Here is a 22,118-nt window from a genome sequence, read left to right on the forward strand (position 1 = left end):
TAGTTCATGTAATTCTAGTTCTTCTGATTGTCTAATTTAGATATTTTGAATATGGCTCTTCTAGTGATGTTCTGTGTCATTCTAAACTTATTTATTTTTTAATTAATTATGAAAGAAAATTGATTATCAATTTAATCTTCCCAAGTGGTTTGACAATTATTGATCCAAGATCAAGTGAGAATTTTTAATACCCTAACAAAGCTAACTACGAGAAGTCTAACCATAAAAAGAACTAAGGTTAACTAAGACTAAGTAATTGAGCTCTATTCATAATTGAGTTACACATAGATTAATAATATCTCCAAGGCCTAGTTGAGACGGATTAATTTCACCTTTTCTGTGTCAAAACGACACAATTATTTTTTGTTGCTCTTTGTATGCGACACTTCTGCAGAAATGTTTTGTACGGAAAGTTATTTTTCTAGTGTTTTAAGAAGCTTTTTGATATTTATTTCTCTGATAAAAATCTCTGTTTCTTCAACCAACATTTTAAAAATTACCTTTTACAAAAAGTACCAGACAACTAAATGAAGCCTAAGATGTTGATGGCAGTTCAATCTTATTTTTACTATTATGTTTTATTCAGCAATAATTTTATAATTACACCTTCGAATTTCATAACAGTATCCTCATAAAGAAGAAAACCCAAAAATAATTTGACGGCCATTTTTACTTTCTTATTCTTATGGATTTAAATGGATGGCATAAGCTATGCGTGGGGTTTATCAAGTTATAAGGCTAGCAAGCAAGATAGCTCCTGTGGAATCGTGATCTGGAAAAGCATCAATAACAGCAGACAGACCCCATGTCTAACCCAAACGAGCCACGTAATATGTCAGGGAGGGACCCACATTGAATTCACCGGACCATCCTGCTTTTAACCACTCCAAAGTCCGATCAGTGCTTCCGATAAAAAGATTAGCAAAAGAGGCATACATGGCGAAAGCCGTAGCTCCGAGAAGAGTTCTGTTGCTCTGCGGAGATTACATGGAAGATTACGAGGTATTCCCTTTGGATTGGCTTCCACTTTCTCATCCTCGATGTTGTTTTTTATATTTTGCGAACTAAAATGTGAATTTGGTGATAATACGAAGGCGATGGTTCCTTTCCAAGCACTGCAAGCTTTTGGAATAGACGTGGACGCAGTCTGCCCGGGAAAGAAAGCCGGCGAGCTGTGCAGGACTTCGGTGCATCAGATATTAGAGCATCAGGTAATCGGCAGTGTGACTTATGCGATTGAGGTATTTTGAAACTGAATTTGCAATTACTCGGTGTAGGGTTGTGTAAACTTTACAAATTTAGGTTAAATTTCTCAAGCGTGTTGATTAGAAATTCTGATGCAATATTTGTTGATCTGAAGCCTAAAGACTGTTAATTAGATTTTGATAATCACAAATATTGCCAAGGAATTATGACTGGTGATCTCAGTTTATTTGTATCAAGGAATAGGTGCATCATCAGGTAGTAAACCACTAGAAGGAGGGCCTTGGAGACATGCACGAAAAACAACCAAAGTAAGGTTAACTAGTAAACCACTTTGTTTATGAGTCAAGTTGTTTTTTAAAATAAAATTTAAGACCCTATCATCAATAAACTAAATCATGAAATTAATATGAAAGAGCTTGGTTATGCTTAACAAAATAATTAGTGAATAAAATGTTTTTCACATAACGGTCCTCCATCAATGTTTGTGGATCAAGACAAAGCTCTTTTAGTCCTCCAAAAAAGGTTAGAACTCTGTAAAAATATAAAGGTTATGGATCTTGAAAAAGTTATTACAGGTCTCCATAAAGGTTTGTAGGTTTCTACAAAACAATTTGCAGGCCTCTGTAAATGTTGATTTTAGGAAATTTTTAATACAACAACAACATCAAGCCTTTATCCCACTATGTGGGGTCGGTTAGGAAATTTTTAATAATGATTTCAAATTGATTTGAGCCATTTAATGATGAATTACCTCAGATTTTTTAATGTTAGAAGTTGTGATTACATGTATATTATATTTTTAATTAATTTTAAAAGTGAAATGAAGCGCTTTGTTTGACATACAAATTGATAGATCTAACCCTAGGTCAAAAAAATTTGTGATTTTGAACTCTCTCTCTACAAAGCTCTATTTTGCTTGAGAAACTGCCAATCATCTCTTCTTGTGAAGTTTTCTCTTCTAGAAACCATGATTAAATAAAATGGCTTGCTTGAAGTGAGTTTTCCCTTCAATGTTTGATGGATGGTTTGCTTGATTTGTAGTTGTTGCGCCATTTATGTATTTTGTGGTTTGTTTTTTATTTGCTTCTTAACATCCTGTGGTGTAGTGATGCAATCTATCATTTGAATTTCTAGCAAAGTAATTTGAACATTTTCAAATTATCCCAATTCACCTCCCATCTTCGGCCCATGTCAACCAACTATATGGCATCTTTTCAGAGAGGAGAAAGTGTTATTTTGAACTATTTCAATGATTAAATTTAGGATGGGAGGAGCTAAGTCACTTCATCCTGTCATTGGCTGAAATAGTAGTAGAGTACTTCTATTTTCAAATTTAAAATATTTAATTTTTTTTAATGTAAAAGTTATTTGCTATGGTTTTTATAGTTTTAGTATCATACCAAATATATCAAAAGTATTATTTATTAATCACAATATCTATTGAACATGAGCTTATATTTATTTGAGCATAATTAATTTGATAATGATTGAATGCGTGTAATTGTTTAAGATTTATTAAAACTGAACTGCAATATTTAAACAAATAATGGATAGATCATGAGAGTAAGTAATATTGATATTCATGTTCAAAGATAAGTTTCATTGTAATACATCAGCAACCATTTGAGAAAGGAAGTGCAACGATTAAGAAGTACACATAATCACCATCTATAATGCTCGCTCAATATATCCTTGCCATCAAGTTTAAGCATTTGTGTGATGCTAATGTCATTTTTGTTGATTAAAATAGTCCCCTTCATCCTTATTCTCATTTTCAGTGATAAATGTGCCCATCCTATCACGAGCCAACTCAGATTGATATCAAACTATGCCTACCTAGCTATGGAATGACACGTCCAAAGGAGAAGTATCCACTCAATAAAAAAAGGTTGCTTGGATTGATGTAGAAGGCCCAACATATTGAGCTTTTGTATTGGTGTATGTAGCATTAAGTGGTGGTGGGGATGGTGCTGGGGATGACTTCATGTCATGACTAGTTGGTGGGAATGCATATGCCGTGGATTGCGGAATAAAAGATGGCATGACATCATATTGAGATGGCAAAGTTGTAGAAATTGGGTTGTGAGCTGCCCAAGATGGTTCGACATGGTGGAGCCTCTTGAGCGGCGTAATTCCATCCATAATCATCTACATGATAGGTGAGTCTCATATGTGCACAAATCTTGTATGCATAATTTATGGCTAGCTATAAGCTACTTCCATCATCTCCTGTGCCTCAAAAACTTGGTCGTTCATGTATCTTATGTAAAAAACTGTTCAACAAGAAATCATTGTGGGCAATGGGTTTAATACTCTCAACTTTGGATAGAATGAATTGAAACATAACATTTACAAACCCTCTGTAGAATTGAGCTTGAGGGTAATATATGTTTGGAGGATCACTCAAATCCTTTGGTAATTATAATTGTGCCTTGGAATGGTACCATACAAGAATATCTACAGCTCATCATCTTTGTCTTCATGCACATGGTATGGCATATGTACATGTATATATGATTGTTAGACATCCCATAGCCCCCAATTTTGATGATGGGAAGCGAACTAGTCATATATAGTTTTCAAGTCCCATCCAATTATTTGAAGTTTAGCCCTAACACCTCTAGGTCTATACCCTACTCGAACCCAAATTGGTCCATTACCCTATGTAGTTGGTGCAACTCAATACAAACCCAGCAAAGTATATTGGTCCTAACATAGATTGATCTTTTTACCTTCCAAACACAATTGGTGTAACTCTCAATGTATATGGCAACTCTCAATGTATGTGACACCCATGTAACTTTTTATGAAGTAATGATTTATAATTTTGTTAGTTAATATGCTATCTTATGGGAGTATCATTTAACATTATATAAACAATACTTTGTTTCAATGAAGCCCATCCAACCCATTTCTACAAAATAATGTTGAATTTCTTGGTAATTCTCTCAGATAATGCTTGTTCATCTAATTTATCATTTCTAATTTAAAATAGTACTTTGATCATGATGTAAAGGATGTTAGCATGTACGGGTAAAACAATTTTGTAGTGTAAAAATTATATTTGTAGCTTAATTCCTTGTCCCTCAGGCCTTGAGTTGATAATGCATACTATGTCTGTTGCCCTGCATGAAGATGCTCTCATTACCAGACCTATACCAAATGGATGCACTCGTCCCGAGTTCTCCCTATTCAAATAGTATCCTCAAAAAGCTCCCTATATAAATGAGCCAAAATAACTCCTCCCAAAGAATGTTGTGATAAGACTACCTATTATGCTAAGACATATTGGCAGCAACTGCTTTGTTAAATTTTCACGTTAGGGGTGAGAGCAAACTATCATCTCAGTCATCTCAATGGCAGCCATGTTCTCGTTGATGCATGGCTCATGGTAAATGTAGTGGCCTGTATCAGGTCATTTAGTGCATGGTATACATTATTCTTCTTAGGGTGCTTGCCAAACAACTTCTCTCACAGTTTAGCCACGAAAACTTTGTAAATTACATTAACGAAAAGGCATGTTTTAATTATCATAATATCAAATTTGAAATGTTTGTTGTTATCAAGATATTATGTATGTTCTCTTTTCTCCTAAGTTTAAATCTATAAAAATCTAATATGTTTTCTTTCCATCATGATTTTACTCTTAATTTTAAATGTTTTAGCTCCATCATGTTGCTATTTAATAATTGACTTGCATCCATGTTTATATAACATGGATAAATTTGTTGAAACAATATCTAATTTTTATGCGAAAACACTATAAGGATCAAATATTATGAACACACAAAATAATAATTAAAGGAATCAAGCACCATAAGAAGACATTAAGATTTACTTGGTTTTGCCAAAATGTCCTCTTAGAGGAGATTAGAGGTGATTCAATCCTATATAAGAAGCCAAACAAATGTGTGCATAAAGAAGGCACACAAAAAGTACTTTTATCCAAATCCAAGTACACTCAATCTTACCACAAAAGTGTTGTAAATATCTCAAGATGAATAAAATAGCAAATAACTCAAGAGAGATAATATAGCGAGAGAAGTAACTGATAGGTAGTGGATGTAGAATTTGTGAAATTACTTGGCTGAATTTGATTTCAGCAAACTATAAATTGGGAACAAGAGAAAATAGGAAGAACTCACAAGGATGCCCTTTTTATTGAAATAAATATGAAAGAAAGACAATATACAATTGGATCTTCAATTGGGGAGGAAGATCTGACTCTCCTAAATCCTAGCCAGCGGGTAGAGCCCACTCAATCTAAGAACAATCTAAATTCAACAAATATCACCTCCCAAAAAATTGAACCCTAACATAAATTACTTAAAGCATACAAAACCAAGAAAATTCCCAAAATAGTCTCCCCCCTTGAATTTTCCCTCCTAGTCGGTCCCTCTCCCATTTGAAACCCTAGGCGTAACTAGGCGGATTAGTTCTGCCTCACATACACCCTTGTCGGTCTAGGATGGACCTACCCTCTTATGCCCGATCCAGGAGGGACCAATCTAACAATACCCCTCTCCCAAAGGCCCACCTTGTCCTCAATGTGGAAAAATGAAAGCTGTTGTTTAACCCCCTTGATGGCTCCCAGGTGGCATCATACTCGAGTATTTTCTTCCATTTTATTAGCACTTACTTGATCCCTCCTCTCCTTGTCATACTGCTTTCAGCTTCAATGGTTCCAACACCATCTCCAAATCCTATGGTAGTGTCATGGGTAACTCTGAATTGGATGCATGGTCATCATTAGCTCTCGTCAATTATGACACGTGAAACACTTGGTGTATGGTAGCGGTTGGGGGTAACCTCAATCAATAAAACACTGCTCTAATCCTCTCCAATATCTCATAAGGGCCAAAATACCTTGGGCTAGCTTCTCATTCCTCTTGTTAGCTACCGTCCTTTATCTATAGGGATAAAGCTTAAAGTATATCATATCCCCTATCTCAAACTGGATGTCCTTTTTTGCGCCCATCCGCATACTTTTTCATGATATGCTATGCCCTCAACAAGTGCCTTTTTAATTCATCCATCACTCTTTTCATCTCCTCCAAGTATTGCTCTACTGACAAGACTAGTGTGCTTCTTTGCCCAAAGTGCACCAAGTGTGGTGGGTCCCTTCCGTACACCACTTTGAAAGGAGTCATTTGTGAAGTCAAAGTATATGAAGTATTGTACTAGTACTTCGTCCATGCCAGCCACTTGGTTCACAACCGAGGTTCTTTGAAGCAAAATATCACAAGTACGTCTTCAAGCTCCTATTTAGCACCTTAGTTTGCCCGTCCTTTTGGGGGTGGTAAGCATTGCTCCTCTTCAATACTATCCCCTGTAGCCTGAACAACTCCCTCCAAAAGTGATTGAGGAACACTTTATCTCGGTTGAATATTATAGACTCTGATATTTCATGCAGTCTGACCACCTCTCTGATAAATGTTGTTGTCATTATCACTACCATGTAAGGATGTCATAGGGGAATAAAATGAGCATATTTTCTCATTCTATTCAGCCCCCCCCCCCCCCCCCCCTTCAGGTCATTAAGTGGGCTAGCTCTATCTAGCCTCTCCCAAATTACGAAGTCTCATCACTCTAACTGCCACACGGATCTCTGGTTTGAGCCTTTTTATAAATTTTCCCTCCAATACAGCCTCTGAAAGCCGATCTAGTCAGCTAGCAAGTTACTCAAACCTCTCATGGTGCTCCACCACTGATCCTTCCTATGTCAAAGAGAAGAATTGCTTATAAAAGTCTCATCCCCTGCTGATTCGGAAACGTTCCAACATACAATCTTTAAACTCCCTCGAGTTCCATATGGGCCGCTTCATGTCTCTCCATTGGTACCATGCCATTGTCTTCCCCTCCATGCACAGATCAGATGTCATCAGCCTCTCCTTCTATGTCAACTCATTGAAAGCAAAATACCTCTCCACCCTATAGATCTACCCATGTGCATCCTCTTTAAAAAATTGACATTTTCAGCTTCCTCACCCTCAAATCTCCTCCGTTCCCCCCATATTCCTTCATAACTTCCCATTCTCCAAGTGGGTGGTCCCCCCAAGTGTCATGATCATCCCTTTCACATTCGTATCCTAACCCTTTGTCAAAATCCACCGTCCTTTCAAAATCAGCAACTCTTCGGTCATAATGAGCCTCATGTCTTTCAAATTCATCACCTCTTCGTTCATACTCGCCCCCCTCACATTGCTTACCATACGTTCTACCTATCTCCTCCCTAGGAATAGGCTCTAGGGGAGGTCTTCTCTCCTCTCCCTCCAAGATGTCTACTTTGTGATCATCCCTCCGGTTGTCGGAATTTGCATTTCCTCCTATCAACGATATTGTCTTTGATGCCGCCGTTTGGTGTGAAGATCCAACACCTTTTTCACCATCTCTTCTAGGTTGGAGAATTTATCTTTCATTGATAAAATTATGTCCTCAAACACTACTTTGATTTAGCTCACTTGTTCAAGACACTCTTCCAAGGCATCAAATATCTTGGCCTCCATAGGTACTCGGATCTTGGCTCTGAATAGTAAAAAAAGCAAAACAACAAATATGGTCTTCAAATAGCAGAAATTAGCATTTCAGAGTGGCAAACGTAGCAAACATCAGCATGGAAGTCTCCTCTATTTCAGCCTAGGACATTGCTCTGATACCAATTTTATAGGTAGTGGATGCATAATTTGTGAAATTCCTTATCTTAAATTTGATTTTAGCAAACCAAAAATTGGGAACAAGAGAAAATAGGAAGAAGAACTCACATGGACACCTGACACCCTTTTTATTGAAATGGATATGAAAGAAATGCAAGATACAATTGGATCTTCAATTGAAGAGGAAGATCCAGCTCTCCCAAGTCCCTAGTCATCGGCTAGAGCTCACTCAACCTAAGAACAATACAAATTCAGCAAAAATCACCTCCCGAAAAACTGAACCTTGACATAAACAGCTTGCATACAAAACCAAGCAAATTCCCAAAATAGCGCCCCCTCCCTTTTCCCTTCTTGAATTGTCCCTCCTAGCCGACCCCTCCCCCATTTGATAAAACTTTCTAGGCCCCACCCAAAAGGATGTGGGATTTCACCCAGGCGGACTGGTTCCGCCTCACTTACACCTGGCTGGTCTAGGATGGACCGGCCCTTCAATGCCCAATCAGGAGGGATCAGTCTAATAGTAACCTGATTAAAAAATTGCACATTTGTTCCTCAAATGGATTCCTTCCCACATGTCTATGAAATCATCATAATCTTTGGCACGACCATGATTTCACTGTTATAATAGTACTACAAAGCTTTAGAAATCTATTTCTTCTCTTTTCCTTCTCTCTCTCTCTCTCTCTCTCTCTCTCTGTCTCCACCATCTTCTCACTTCAATCTTCTTAAACTCTAAGCACTCTGTTTCACTCCAGCAAACCAAGCTTCTCTATTTTTATGAAGCTACATACTACGGCACACTATTCATTGCAGTACATACAGCTCACCCAAGCCTTGGTCGCCTCAAACCAATGCCATCTATTAAAATTTAGGGATTCTTGAGAAGATGATTTAAATTCGAATCAGGTTTGAATTTTTTCTTAGAAATTATCAAAATAAAAATTTCTCAGCAAATTTTAAAACCTAATATTATTTAAAAATAAATTTTATGATCTTTTGTCCTATAAATCACTTATTTTAAACCCATATTATCTTGACTAAATTATTAAGTCAAAATTCTTATAGTAGTTAGTTGCCTACATGCTTATGTATGGTCATATACTACATTATTCATTTTGCTTTTTTTTTTTGGTATTGTTTTAGTATTATCACTTTGTGGTTATTTAGCAGGTTTAAATAACCTGTACCACTTATCTGTACTTTGGGTTTGAGAATTGGATCTAAAGCAAACCAGATTTGAATTTTTTTATTGGATATTTGGAACAAGTTGCTTTCGATTGGATTCATTCCAAGGACGAGGAACTAATATCATCTAGGTTTGTTCTTGGATTTGGTTGAAACTTAATGATACTGGCCTTATTTTAAATCCAAATATTTGGGTCATTCATTATCTTATTCTTTCCTTGCAATTGACTTCCACCAAATCTGCCTAGCTAAATCTATTAGCTTGCATCATTTGACTGTACAACTCTTCATTAAAGTTGAGCCCTTTAAAGGTGTTTTTTAGGATATTTTGGAATAAGTTGGATTCATTTCTAGGACAACTAATGACATTTGGGTTTGTTCTTGGCGTTGGTTGAAATTGACCGACCATGTTATCAATCGTAATTACTAGAGTCATCCATTATCTTATTCTTTGCCCTTTTGATACATTGGTCCCTTGACTTGTGCAAAATATGCCTGTCTAAATCTAATTAGGTTGAGTTATTTGACCTTATTGTTCAGTGTGGAGTCAAAATTTTATGAACTATCTTGGATTAGAATTCATCTTAATTTTCAATATTGGTGGGTTACCAGTTTGGTTGTTGTTCACATTTAATTTTTCAAAAGGTGGCTAGAATAACTCAATACATTTACACTTAATTTTTCAGATAGTGGCTAGCAAACTCAAGCTTCATTAAATTCAAAATTGTTGTCTATTATGTCATAAAAAGATTGTTGCGTTATATTGAAGTATCCACAAGAAGTAATAAAAAGGAGAGAGGAGGAGGAAGAGAGTGGAGATGGGTGTCATCCGAGAAGGAAAACAAGTTTTTTTTAGTGCTTGCAACGGGAGTTCTTCACCTTCTTCAAGAATGAAGAATTATTATTATTTTTTATTCAAGGAAAAGAAGAAGCTCTTGGCCTTAGCAACGAATGTTCTCATTCGAACTCCAACAATAGAGAGAAACAACATCTCATTCTCTACGTCTAGCCCTAATCTTTGCAGTAGATGGTTGTATTTTCACTTAATTATACAAAGTGGTATCTTTATCTATATCTTAAATTTTGTGTGAAGTATAGTTCTCCATGTACTACTTTTAAAGTTTAGTGAATTATTTGATGTCTGTTTGGCCATAGATATAGGACTTATTTAAGCCGAGCCACATAAAATTTGGTGTTTTCTTTTATGTTATTTGATTACCTTTATAGTTACTTTGTGGTTTTCCTTACTAGCTTCTTAGATTAAAGGTGATATTTCCTATCAATTGGTATTAGAGTTTGATTTATGAAAAGTATAATGGCCATGAGTTTGAGATTGGAAAGTTTGATGGCTTAAAGAGTTATGATCATTGGAGAACCAAGATGCATGGTGTTTTTGTACTACAGAGACTTATGAAGACACTCATGGGGCATAGCAGAACACCTATCACAATGACAAAGATAAGACTGAGATGGATGAGAAGGCTCTGCCAGCGGTTTGATTGTGTTTGGCTTGCTAGGTCTTAGAGGAGACACTTGTAGATGGTTTATGGCTCAAGGTGTAGTCTTTGTATAAAATTACAAAGCCTCTCCGACAAATTTTATCATAAGCAAAATTCTACTTCGCATGTCGGGAAGTATGCCTATTAAATCACATTTGAATAAATTTGATTCCATCATTTTAGATTTGAGGCATGTTAATGTGATTGTTGATGATAAATGTCAGGCTTTGTTAATTTTTGCTCTTTATCTCTCTTTTATAAGCATTTTTAGATATAATAAGCTTAAAGGAAAGAATTTACCTATTTCAATAAATATAATTTCGAAGCTGAGGAAGTTATAAGCTAGTTGAAGATTTATTGATGGTTAGAAGGATATCCTATGAGTGAGGGTTCTCTTTTAACCATGATAAGAGTAAATCTTAGAATAAATTAAAATAGATTACTTGCTTCTATTACAAGGAGAAATAGCACATGAAGAATTATTTTATTTTGAAGAGAAGAGAGCAAAAATTAGGTGGGAGCTATAAAAATGATAAGTCAATTGATGCAAGTATTATTGCAAATTTTTCTGGTGATGAAATTTGTGATGCTTTTTTGGTGATTGAAGACAACAACTATAAAGAGTAGTGGACTCTTGACTCAGTTTGTTCTAATAAGATGTATTTTAATTTAGATATATCTTTTATATATGAGCCAAATCCTGATGGTTTTGTTTACATAAGAAACATAGCCATATGCAAGATTGGATGTTTTGGCATTTTGAAGTTAATTGTGCATAGTGGTTTAATTAAATTGTTTTATGGAGTCATATTTAGTACATTTGAAGAAGAATTTAATATTTCTAATTGTCTTAGTGTTGCAGGATATAGATTTTCTGGTGATGCTAACGCCCGCTAGGTTTAAAAAGATGTGATGATTGTGAAGGTGAATAGAGTTAGTGAACTTTGCGTGTTGTAGAATGCAATGTATGTGTTGATATGTTGGATTCTACAACTGTTGTTGTAACTTATGGAAGCAAGAATGGTACTAAGCATATAATGTGAATTACTAGAAAAGTGGTAGTATCTTTGAATTCTCTTTCTGATGATTCTAGAAGAGCGGTGCAAAATAAAGTTTCTCTCAAGTGGAAGCTTCCAAAAGATAGATGGATATTATATGATAAGCAAAAAATCAAAATAAAGGAACAATACAATAACAAGACAAAGTTTGACAAATTTATCACTGATGGACTGAGGTATTGCAAAGCCTTATATAATCTTCGTGGTTGATGACAGAGGTGCTGTAGAGAGTGTGTGTCAAACATCATCCCTAAGCTAATGCATTGAAAATTTAGCCTCCAGTGGGAGGTTATTATGGATGGAGTCAATTTTTTATGAACTATTTGATAAGATTTGGTTTTTCAAGATTGATGGTTTCAATGTCAAAATTCATTTGGGCTTGATTTATCAAGATAATGTCTACTAAATTCTAGCTTCACTAAATCAAGCTTACTATTTACCATCTCTATTCACCTTATAAAGAGATGGTTGCATTATGTTAAAGCATTCACAATAAGTAGCAACAAAGAGAGGTGAATAAGAGGAAGAGAAATGAGTGGGTGTCATTTGAGAAAGAAAAGAAATCATTTTGGGTGCTTGTAAGGTGAGTTTTTGGCTTCTTCAAGAGCAAATTTGTGTTGTTATTTCTAGTTCTAGCAAGAGATGAAGCTCTTAGTCATAACAAGGAATAGTTCTCATATGGACGCCTATAATAATAGAGAGGAGAAGAGAGTAATTGGAGCAACACTAATATCTCCTTCACATTTAGTCCTCAACTTTGCAGTAGGTGATTGCATTTTCTCTCAGCCAGACTCATTGTTATATTTGTCCATTTCTCTTTATTTATATGAAATGTAATTCTTCATGTACCTGTTTAGCCTTAGACATAGACTTAAGTAGGATAGCATAAATTTTTATTTTTATTTTTATTTTTAATTTATGGCACTTGATCTATTTGCATTTACTTTATGATTTATCATATTTTCCCTTAGATTAAGGGCACTAAGTTTAAGATTAAGGGCACTAGCTTTCCTAAAACTCACAGCTCTTCTTCGTTAAACTTCAACCTTTAAAGGGGCATTTGTGCACTTTGAGTTGAACTGCATTTTCATTTTGATGATTGTTCCTCTTGAGTTAATGATTCATATTTTAGATAAATTTGGATCCATTTATGATTTTTATTTATTAAATGCCCTATTGTGAGGCTAATGCTTGCTTATATCATATCTGAATTGGTATTTGGGTACTAGTTATGTTTCAAGAGCTTCTAGTTATGGGAAAATGATCAAAATGATATCTTGACTCTTTATGAAGGATCAAAATTATTCTCAACTATATTAAAGGACTATTTTGATTCTTCAAGTTTTTAAAAATGAATCAAAATAGTCCCATGGTGAGACTATTTTGGTTCTTCTTTAAGGAGTCAAGTGATCAAAATTGTCATAAAATATAATAGGAGATTATTTTGGTCCTTATAAAGAGGAGAATGACCATTTTGGTCCTTTTCTCCTCTAGTTATTCTCAGAGTGCTTAACATCATTGATTTATGTCATTGCTAAGACATGAACTCTGCTGGAAGCTAGTATCACATGTTAGATACAATATCATCCATTTTCTTATATTTTCACAATTAGACATGCTATGAGCTATTGCGGTTGGTATGTGCTCTTTGTTCAACAAATTTATGACTTGACTGATGTAAGTTGGAGGTAGAACCCAAAGTGGGTTAAAAGTTAATGTTTACTCAATAACTCAAATACCATTTCTGATTGTATGAACTTTAAAGGACAACTAATTAACTATGAATTCTCACACTAGAAAAATCAGTTTTGCTGTGCTTAAGTTCTTTGACAGAATTTTGATCTTTAGGCTCATTCTTCTTTTATGGCTAAATTGTTTTGTTGCAGACATATTCAGAGTCACGAGGCCATAATTTTGCACTTAATGCGACATTTGATGAAATTGAAGTGAGGAAGTATAATGGATTAATTATACCTGGTGGAAGAGCTCCAGAGTATCTTGCTATGGATGAATCCGTCTTAAAATTGGTGAGGGAATTTTCAAACTCCGGAAAGGCAATTGCATCCATTTGCCATGGACAGTTGATACTGTCTGCTGCAGATGTTGTCAAAGGGCGTAAGTGTACAGCATATCCTGCTGTTAAGCCTGTTCTGATTGCTGCAAGATCTTATTGGGTAGAAGCAGAGACTACAGCTACTTGTGTCAGGGATGGTAATCTTATTACAGGAGCAACATACGAAGGGCACCCTGAATTTATTCGTCTGTTTGTAGAAGAACTTGGTGGTACCATACAAGGTTCGAACAAAAAGATTCTCTTTCTTTGTGGGGTATGTTTCTAACATAGTTTACTTATTATCTATTGGCCGCATACAGTAAGTTCATTTTCTTCCTTTAATTTGGATATTGTAAGGGGGCATTAAATAAAAACAAGTCAGAAAATTGATTGGTTGTGTTCAATTTTGATCACTTTTGAATACACTGATTGGTTTAGTTTGGATTAGATCTTGGGCTTGGGAAAACCAAATAGCTTGAACTAGGTTGAACTAAGCTATACATTGTACCAAATATATCAAATCAATACAACCCTAAAAATATTTTTTACTTTTCAATTTTATATTTTTTTGTTAATTTGGAATTGACTTTTATCTTTGATGGCAACTTCCATTGTTGACCTCCTTTTTGCATCGGTCACTTGTACAATTCTATTGCACACTTTGTTGGTCGATTTATTTCTTATACATATGTTCAATCCGTACATAAAAATTTTCAAACAATACCTTATCTTGCAAAATGGATTGCACTGTTACGTTCGGCTCGTCAAGACGGATCAAATGAGTCCATCTGCACTCGAATCGGATATCATTTGATGCGTGTTGAGAAGAGAGAATTTCTGTGAGGGCATTTTTCTTAATAAATTTAATAATTAAAATAAATTTAAAATTATATAAAAATATAAAACAAATTTTCATTAGCAAATCAAAACATGAAAATTTAATAAATACAATCCATAAATTTAAACAAATATTTTAAATTTATTAATAAAAATTTTATATGCGGAATGGACATATGTATAAGAGGTAAATCAACCTACAAGTGTGCAATAGGATTGTACAAGTGACTGATGCAAAATGGAGGTCAACACCATCTAGTGAAGTTTGAAACAAGACTAAACCAGAGACACCTCTAAATTTTTTAATATTCATTAACCAAATGAGTTTATAGCTTAGATAACTACTTTGATGGTACCTCTTTATGGTTGAGCATGACTTGTTATTGATTGACTTTATTATACTGCAAGTATCATATTTCATGATCATCATCATCAACAAGCTTATTTAGGGTATGTTTTATGAATCTTTCTTCTCCATTTATATATGTTGAGTATCATATGGGTTGTTAACTCTATTTTACTAAAATTTTCTAGTTCAACTTTTAGTCATGTTATCTTTGGTCTAATTTTTTTTTCCTTTTAAATTTTATCATATTAATTATGCCCTCTCATTTATTGGCTCATTTTTTTGTCCTCCATTATATATATGCTCAAAATTTTAAATTTATTTCTATTATTTTATTTTCGATAAGTGCTACCCTTTGTATATCTTTGATATTATCATTTCTTACTCCATCCTTTCTTATTTTGTACGCTTTGATCTAAATATTTTTATTCAGGTACATTTAATTTTTCTACTAGTGATTTCTTTGTTACTGAACATATCTATACAGTATAAATGGTCCCATTATTTTTTTTATAAAATATTTATTCAATTTTCCATTGCATTCTCTAATGGGATGATACTTCCTAGGCAGTTCACTTCTGTCATTTGAAGCATTTTAACCACCTAGCTTTTTAGATGTTGATTTGTCCATAGTCTCGAGTTAATAAGGGAATAGACAATTAGTCATATTTCATAAATTCTTTCAACACTTAGTACTCAAATTTAAAAATAAGCATCTAAACTTTAACGAAAGAGCCACCCAATAAAAAATTGCTATTTAAGCATACAAATAAAATAAATTTTACCTATTTTTAGTTGAACCCAACATTCTATGCACAACAATCTCAATCAACAATTTAATTAATTGGGAATTTATATAAATTTTTTTTGATTTAATGAATTGAGCTTTCAAGAATAAACTCAGTGGTCAGTTACAATTTTATAGTATGGTACTAATAATGAAATATGTGTATAAGTAGTCACACTATGTCATCTAAACTTTAATTTAATATGCATATAAGTATTTAATGTAAATATGAGTACTGTCAATCATTGATTTATAAAACATTCTTTAAAATTTTATTTTTCAATTTAATTTTGTTAACAATTCATTTATTCCAAGAGCACTGCTTAAATTTGCATCGATATTAGGGGTGCAAACAAGTTGAGTTGAGCTTGAGTTAGAGGGTGGTCGTGTCGCGCTCGACTGTCAAATACCGAGCTTGAGCTCAAGCTCTAACTTGAGTTGAGCTCAAAAGTTGATCTGCTCATCCACGTCCGTTCGTCATGCCAACTTCAGTCATCAACGTCGCCAGCATTCTCTTCGTCTTCACCAATGTCCGTCGTCATCATCACCAGCGTCCGTCCAGGGTCAGTCCATCGAGATTTCATTTTCCCTCCAACGTCCGGCCAGCGTTAGTTCGTCGCATTTTATTTTCCCACATACGCGATTTCATTTTCCTGCTAGCAACTCATTCCGCGAGCTACTCGATGAGCTCGTAAGTCGAGTGGAGGGTTGTTCGAGCTCGAAATTGTGTTCCAGCTCGACTCGCGAGCTCGATAAGCTTGAATCGTCAAGCCTATTACCGAGTCGAGGTCGAGCTAGCTCACGAGTCGGCTTGACTCGGTTGCACCCCTAATCGATATAGGTATATCCATTTTCATTTCCAATTTTTTTCATTTATCGTGCACAGATGTGTTGTGTCCCCTGTCAGTATCATAAGGAGATGAATTCCTGTATTTGCATGCATATACTTTTTCTTTTAAGTACTTTCCATTTCATATTATAATTCATTTTATTTCATTTCATATATATATTGTAATATAAAACAGGTTGTTTGATTTTCCTCATTTTAATATAAAACAGTCCCTTTAAAATAAAACAAGTATTGAAGAATATAATGAGAGATTGGATGTATGAAGCTCAAGGAGTAATCATAGAAGGAGATAATCACAACATTATTAAAATTCTTCAATTAAATTTGAAGAGTTGGAAGAATAAAGGAAGAATTGAAGAGGATCTTGCATTCATTCAAGACTTTAACAAGGTTTTTTTTTCTTATTCAAATAGATTTTGTAACAAATTAGCTGATTTTTGTGCTAATTTGGGTTGCCAAAAAAGGTTTATTTGGGAAGAACTCAATAACGTTGATATCCCACATTCTTTCTTCATTATATTGAAGGAGGAATGTGATGGATTAGGGTTGGGCTGAGTTTTATTTTGGTTTGTATTTTATTTGCTTTTATTTTTAATGCATCTTCGCATTTTATTCAAAAAAATAAAAAAATAAAACAAGTATATATAGAAATTATAGTGTTAGTCAATGTTTTAAATCAATAATAAAATTGTACTTGCTGCAAAATAAAATATAATCACCCACATTTTCCTTTTAAATGTGGAAATTCTCCTTCAGGGTTTTTGAATTTTTATAGTACAATCTATCTATTAAGGATGTAAATTTGTCACTTTATGTAGATAATTAAGAATTGAATTTACATTAAATTTCAGTAACACAATTAACGCTTATCTATTTTCTTATTATTTGGTTTTTATTTCTATTAAGTTTCTTCCTTTACCTCTTCCCCTCACACTTTCCTCCCTACTTGTATGGTCAGCTTGGATATATGATATCTTGAAGGAGATGATTGGCACCAGTGAATTACGTTTGGTATCATTGCTTAGAATTCTAGGCGTGAAGTCACATCTTATTTCTGCTTGCTGTGCAATAATTTATTTGATTGGCAAAAAATATCTATGGGATGGCCTTTTATACCTGTTTGAGTTTCTCCTATAATCGTTTTTTTGGTTATGGGTGTGGAGGAATGCGTAAGCACCTTACAATAATCTTTTGGTGAAAAAATGATTTGTAGTATGGGGTGTCATTCTGCACTTTTTTGTGCTAAACCTCGTTTCTTTGACAATTTTTTTACTGCTGTATGCTCCCCGTTGAGTTGGTTTTTCTTTTTGACCGGTTAGCTAGATGGGCAATTCTACAGTTCTTTCTTGATTATGAGAAAAAATTACTGGATTCGGAAAGGTAAAAGTTACGTTTGAATGTTTTCTTATTTATGAGATGCACATAAAGAACCATAGAAAGGAAAATAACAGTTTGTATTGTTTGAATTTTATCATTATTTGTGGAACTTCTTTAACTTAGATTTTGCTCAACTACTCCAAAACATAATTCTGTGTTGTTCTGCTTGTAATTCAACTTATGAAGAGCTAATCCAACTAACTTTTCAGGATTATATGGAAGATTATGAAGTTATGGTTCCTTTTCAGTCTCTTGGAGCTCTTGGTTGCAAGGTTGATGCTATCTGCCCTAATAAGAATGCGGGTGATATATGTCCAACTGCCATTCATGATTTTGAAGGCGACCAGACATATAGTGAAAAGCCTGGTCATAACTTCACGTTGAATGAGCAGTTTGATTCTGTGGATATCTCTAGCTATGATGCTCTTGTAATACCAGGAGGCCGTGCCCCAGAATATCTAGCATTGGATGAGAAGGTTATTGATTTAGTGAAGCACTTCATGGATAGTAAAAAGCCAGTTGCATCTATCTGCCATGGCCAACAAATATTATCTGCTGCTGGAGTTCTTAAGGTGATTTCAATAAGCTTTAAGGCCCAAAATCATAATGCAGATAACCTAAGCATTACTTGCCTGCTCTCTTTTTTTCAACTGGATCCCATCCTACTAAATCTTTTATTAGAAAATTCGCTAATTGATTTCTTTTGGGGCTGTTTGGTATGCGAATTTAGGCTGGATTTTAGGCGGATTTGAGGCAAATTCCAGCCAAACGGCCTAAAATGCAAAACCAAATCTCACGGAAAATCAAAGCCTCCGTCGACGGAAAATTCCGCCTTTTCGTAGTAAATACCGGATTTCGAAAATCCTCTCGTTCGGCGGATTTCCGAAATCCTCTGGCTCTATTGGTGCGGGAAGGAAGAAAGTCTACCCAAATCTTTCAACCTTCTTAAATCCTGAATGGAATAGCCAAACAGTCATATAGGATTTATCATGAATGTTACCAAACATTTTTTTAGGATTTAACCCCCTTAGGATTTCGTAAATCCTGATTTGGAGGATTTACGAAATCCTACTTAAATGAAATCCTAGATTCTACCAAATAGCCCCTTTATATTTCCGTTCACTTGGCCTCTCAACATTCATGTTTCTTGTATCCTTTTTAAAAGTTACCAGCAACGCTTGTAACCATTACTCTTCTCTCAGGGAAGAAAATGCACAGCATACCCTGCCGTAAAGCTGAATGTTGTGCTAGGTGGAGGAACATGGCTGGAACCAGATCCAATTCACCGCTGCTATACAGATGAAAATTTAGTGACTGGAGCTGCTTGGCCTGGGCATCCGGAGTTTATTTCTCAGCTGATGGTATTACTTGGTATCACAGTCTCATTCTGAATTAGCAAAGTTAATGGTATTTGTCTACTTAATGGAAAGAAGAAGTTAGAGGGAAGGCCACTGTCATCCTTCTTTTTTTGTCGTGAGAGAATGCGTCATTTTGCTGCAGGTAAGCTTGTCATAACGTTATGGTTATTTTCCTTGCTTCTTGCTGTGACATCTATATAATGTAACTGTTAGTGGTATAGTTTATAGTTGTGAAGGTACTGTTATGTGGTGGTTTTTTTCAAGTCATGCAGGCTTGTTAGTCCTTGGCACAAGCTTATAGTCAGGGGCGGATCTACCTAAAGCCCGAGGGGGTATTTAGGTAATTTCATGTTGGATCGGAAGTTATGCCATTTTGATCAGAAGCAATGACGGGAGCTCGCTCGTTGTAAAGGTAACTTTCTCCCTTTCACGGGCTTCTCCGGCCGAAATCCCGATAAATTCGTTGAATCGAAGGATTTCATAATTCTGGGATTTACCACGAAAAGAGGGAATTTTTTGTCAACAACAGCTTAAATTTACTGTGAGATTTGGGTTTGCATTTTTGGCCGTTTGGGTTGATTTTGATCAAATATGCTCGAAATCCGGACTACATCTTGCATCCAAATAGCCCCTTAGAGATAGGATACGAACCGAGCATATTTGTGAAAAGGTTGGGGTAGCTTAGGTGACACATAAGATTATAGAGAGTCGCCTTAGATGGTTTGGTCATGTAAAACGGTGGCCTTCCGATGACCTTATTAGAAGAGTAGATGTATTAGATTTGGCCTATGTTAATAAAAGTAGAGGTAGACCGTAAAAAAACTTGGTTAAAAAATATTAGAAATGGCATTTTCTTTATTAAGATTTAAATGAGATTTTGACTCTAAATAGAACACAATGGAAAAAAAAAGATTTATGTAGGTGATGTAGTGGGATAAAGGCTTGATGATGATGTTATTGTTGCTGTATAAAATGCTCTATTTTGAATATTTTAGCTTTAATAAGTAAAGTTTTAATAAGTTGGTTTTATTTATGTTAAGTTTTGAATACTTCTTTGTTAAGAATTGGTAAACTTGAGATCCATTATAATCCCCAAAAGTCTCAAAATGATATTTTGAAGCATAACTAGAATATTACCTTAGGTGATAAAAGTTGGAAAACATGAATAACATACATGTGTATCATCCTCTATATTGTGATATATCAGTATTTATGATCATGTTTAGCATCTTTTGTATCTATTAACTCTGTAAAGTTTTACATATTTACATATGCATTTATGATCATATGATAAATATTTTGATGTGAGAACTGATAAAGTGCACTATAAATTCTGTAATGTGACCTTAACTTTATATTATGTTTTGTTGTATTCTATTTTGTTTTGTTTTAAGTTCTGGTCCTATCTGCTTTATGTAGGTGTGAGAGGTTTAAAGGAGATATAAGTGGAAATATAGTCATAAGGAGATTAAGGAGGATCTCCTTCACCTAGAGAAGATAGACTATGGGAGGGACAAGTAAATGTTAAGTTATAAGCAAACATCGAGATACAAATATCATTTTTCTTATGTCTCGTATTCTATTCATAAAATGAATTTTCTGATAAATAGAAGCTCAACATAAAAAAAGGAATTTCTAAAAGCAAGTATATTCTATTACTATTTTACACTAGGTACTTAATGGGTATTTAACAACCAACCTGAATCAAAAATCTCTCTCATCACTAGAAGAGAAAATTAACAATATAATGGCTTGCTTCTATGAGAAACCTAAAACCAGATGTAAAATCATCACAAAATGATGATAAAATATCTGTATATTATTTTATCTTAATTCTAATATACTTTCTTAAAATTTATCTTGGAACATTATTTGTTAAAACAATCCTTAAAAAAAAAAAATCAGAGTGATCGAAGCACGAATTTTTTAGCAACAATCATAGCAAGAGAAAATGCACGGTGTATAATCGCTTCCATTCAGTCAAACTCATCTCAAAATTAAAAAAAAAAAATTATTTTTTTTTTCTTTGAAAAACCATACAAATGTATTTATTGATGCAAATTTTTATTGATGGCTGCAAATTTAAAAATTTTACAACTCTTTTAGTTGCATATTGTTATTTAATATATAAAAATTTAAAATCAAATTTTAATATTTAATTCAGTCTCGAGGCCACAAGTCAGGCTCATTCAAATCGAACTGGAGTTTGAACTTGAGCTCATATTTTGATAAATTCAACTCGTGAGTTCATAACCCATTGGCCAGTAGAGTTTGAACCAACTCATAGGCCAACTTGACTCTTTTACAACCCCTATTGCCCATTGTATCTTTCTATATTGTTATCCATTGCCTAATATAAACATTATACCCCTTCTCTAGTTGCGTTGTAGGAAAACCTGAATGGCTGAATATTATAAAGAAGTTGCAATTATCTATGATGCCTCATTTCTCATGTTCATGATGATCATTTGCAAATTTTTCAATGATGAATAACCATTTGTATGGATTCAAACCAAATTTTTAGAAGAGATCGACACCATTACTTAGATCATTGATCTTAATAAGAAACCAAGGTAGCTGTAGACCCTTCAATCGATTAGGTAAGATATAAAACTTAACAACAGGCTTGGTTTGAGTCGGCTCAAAAAATCAACTTGAAAATAAACTCAAGCCAAAACCTAAATCTTGAGTTCAGGTTGACTTGTTAGAACTTGACACAATTTTTGGCTTGAGTAGGTTTAAAATTGAATATATGAAATGTAATTTTATTAGTAATAGACATAGTGAGAAGATTGTGACTTTTGGACGATCAAGTCATTAATAAGAGTACATGTTTTAGATATCTTTGATTTATTGTTCAGAGTGATGTGAAATAGATGTGGATATATTATCAACAGAATTCAAATTGG

The 22,118-nt window shown here is 34.3% G+C and overlaps 1 protein-coding gene across 1 annotated transcript; it reads left to right on the forward strand.

Annotated features, from left to right (window-relative positions):
- The first annotated feature begins 887 nt into the window (after nt 1–887).
- Nucleotides 888–19,476, forward strand: LOC110107083 (protein DJ-1 homolog D). The gene is made up of 5 exons (XM_020837228.1): nt 888–1,002; nt 1,095–1,211; nt 13,488–13,928; nt 18,061–18,423; nt 19,054–19,476. Exons 1-5 carry the CDS (start codon nt 937–939, stop codon nt 19,240–19,242), a joined length of 1,176 nt encoding a protein of 391 aa, XP_020692887.1. The 5' UTR covers nt 888–936; the 3' UTR covers nt 19,243–19,476.
- Nucleotides 19,477–22,118: the final 2,642 nt, after the last annotated feature.

This window comes from Dendrobium catenatum, unplaced genomic scaffold, assembly GCF_001605985.2.
Source record: "Dendrobium catenatum unplaced genomic scaffold, ASM160598v2 fragScaff_scaffold_1398, whole genome shotgun sequence".
Classification (NCBI taxonomy): domain Eukaryota; kingdom Viridiplantae; phylum Streptophyta; class Magnoliopsida; order Asparagales; family Orchidaceae; genus Dendrobium; species Dendrobium catenatum.

Coding starts and splice junctions, on each gene's coding strand:
- LOC110107083 (XM_020837228.1), top strand. CDS start 937: ATGGCGAAAGCCGTAGCTCCGAGAAGAGTTCTGTTGCTCTGCGGAGAT. Junction 1,212..13,487: donor ATCAGATATTAGAGCATCAG/GTAATCGGCAGT, acceptor GTTTTGTTGCAG/ACATATTCAGAGTCACGAGG. Junction 13,929..18,060: donor AGATTCTCTTTCTTTGTGGG/GTATGTTTCTAA, acceptor CTAACTTTTCAG/GATTATATGGAAGATTATGA.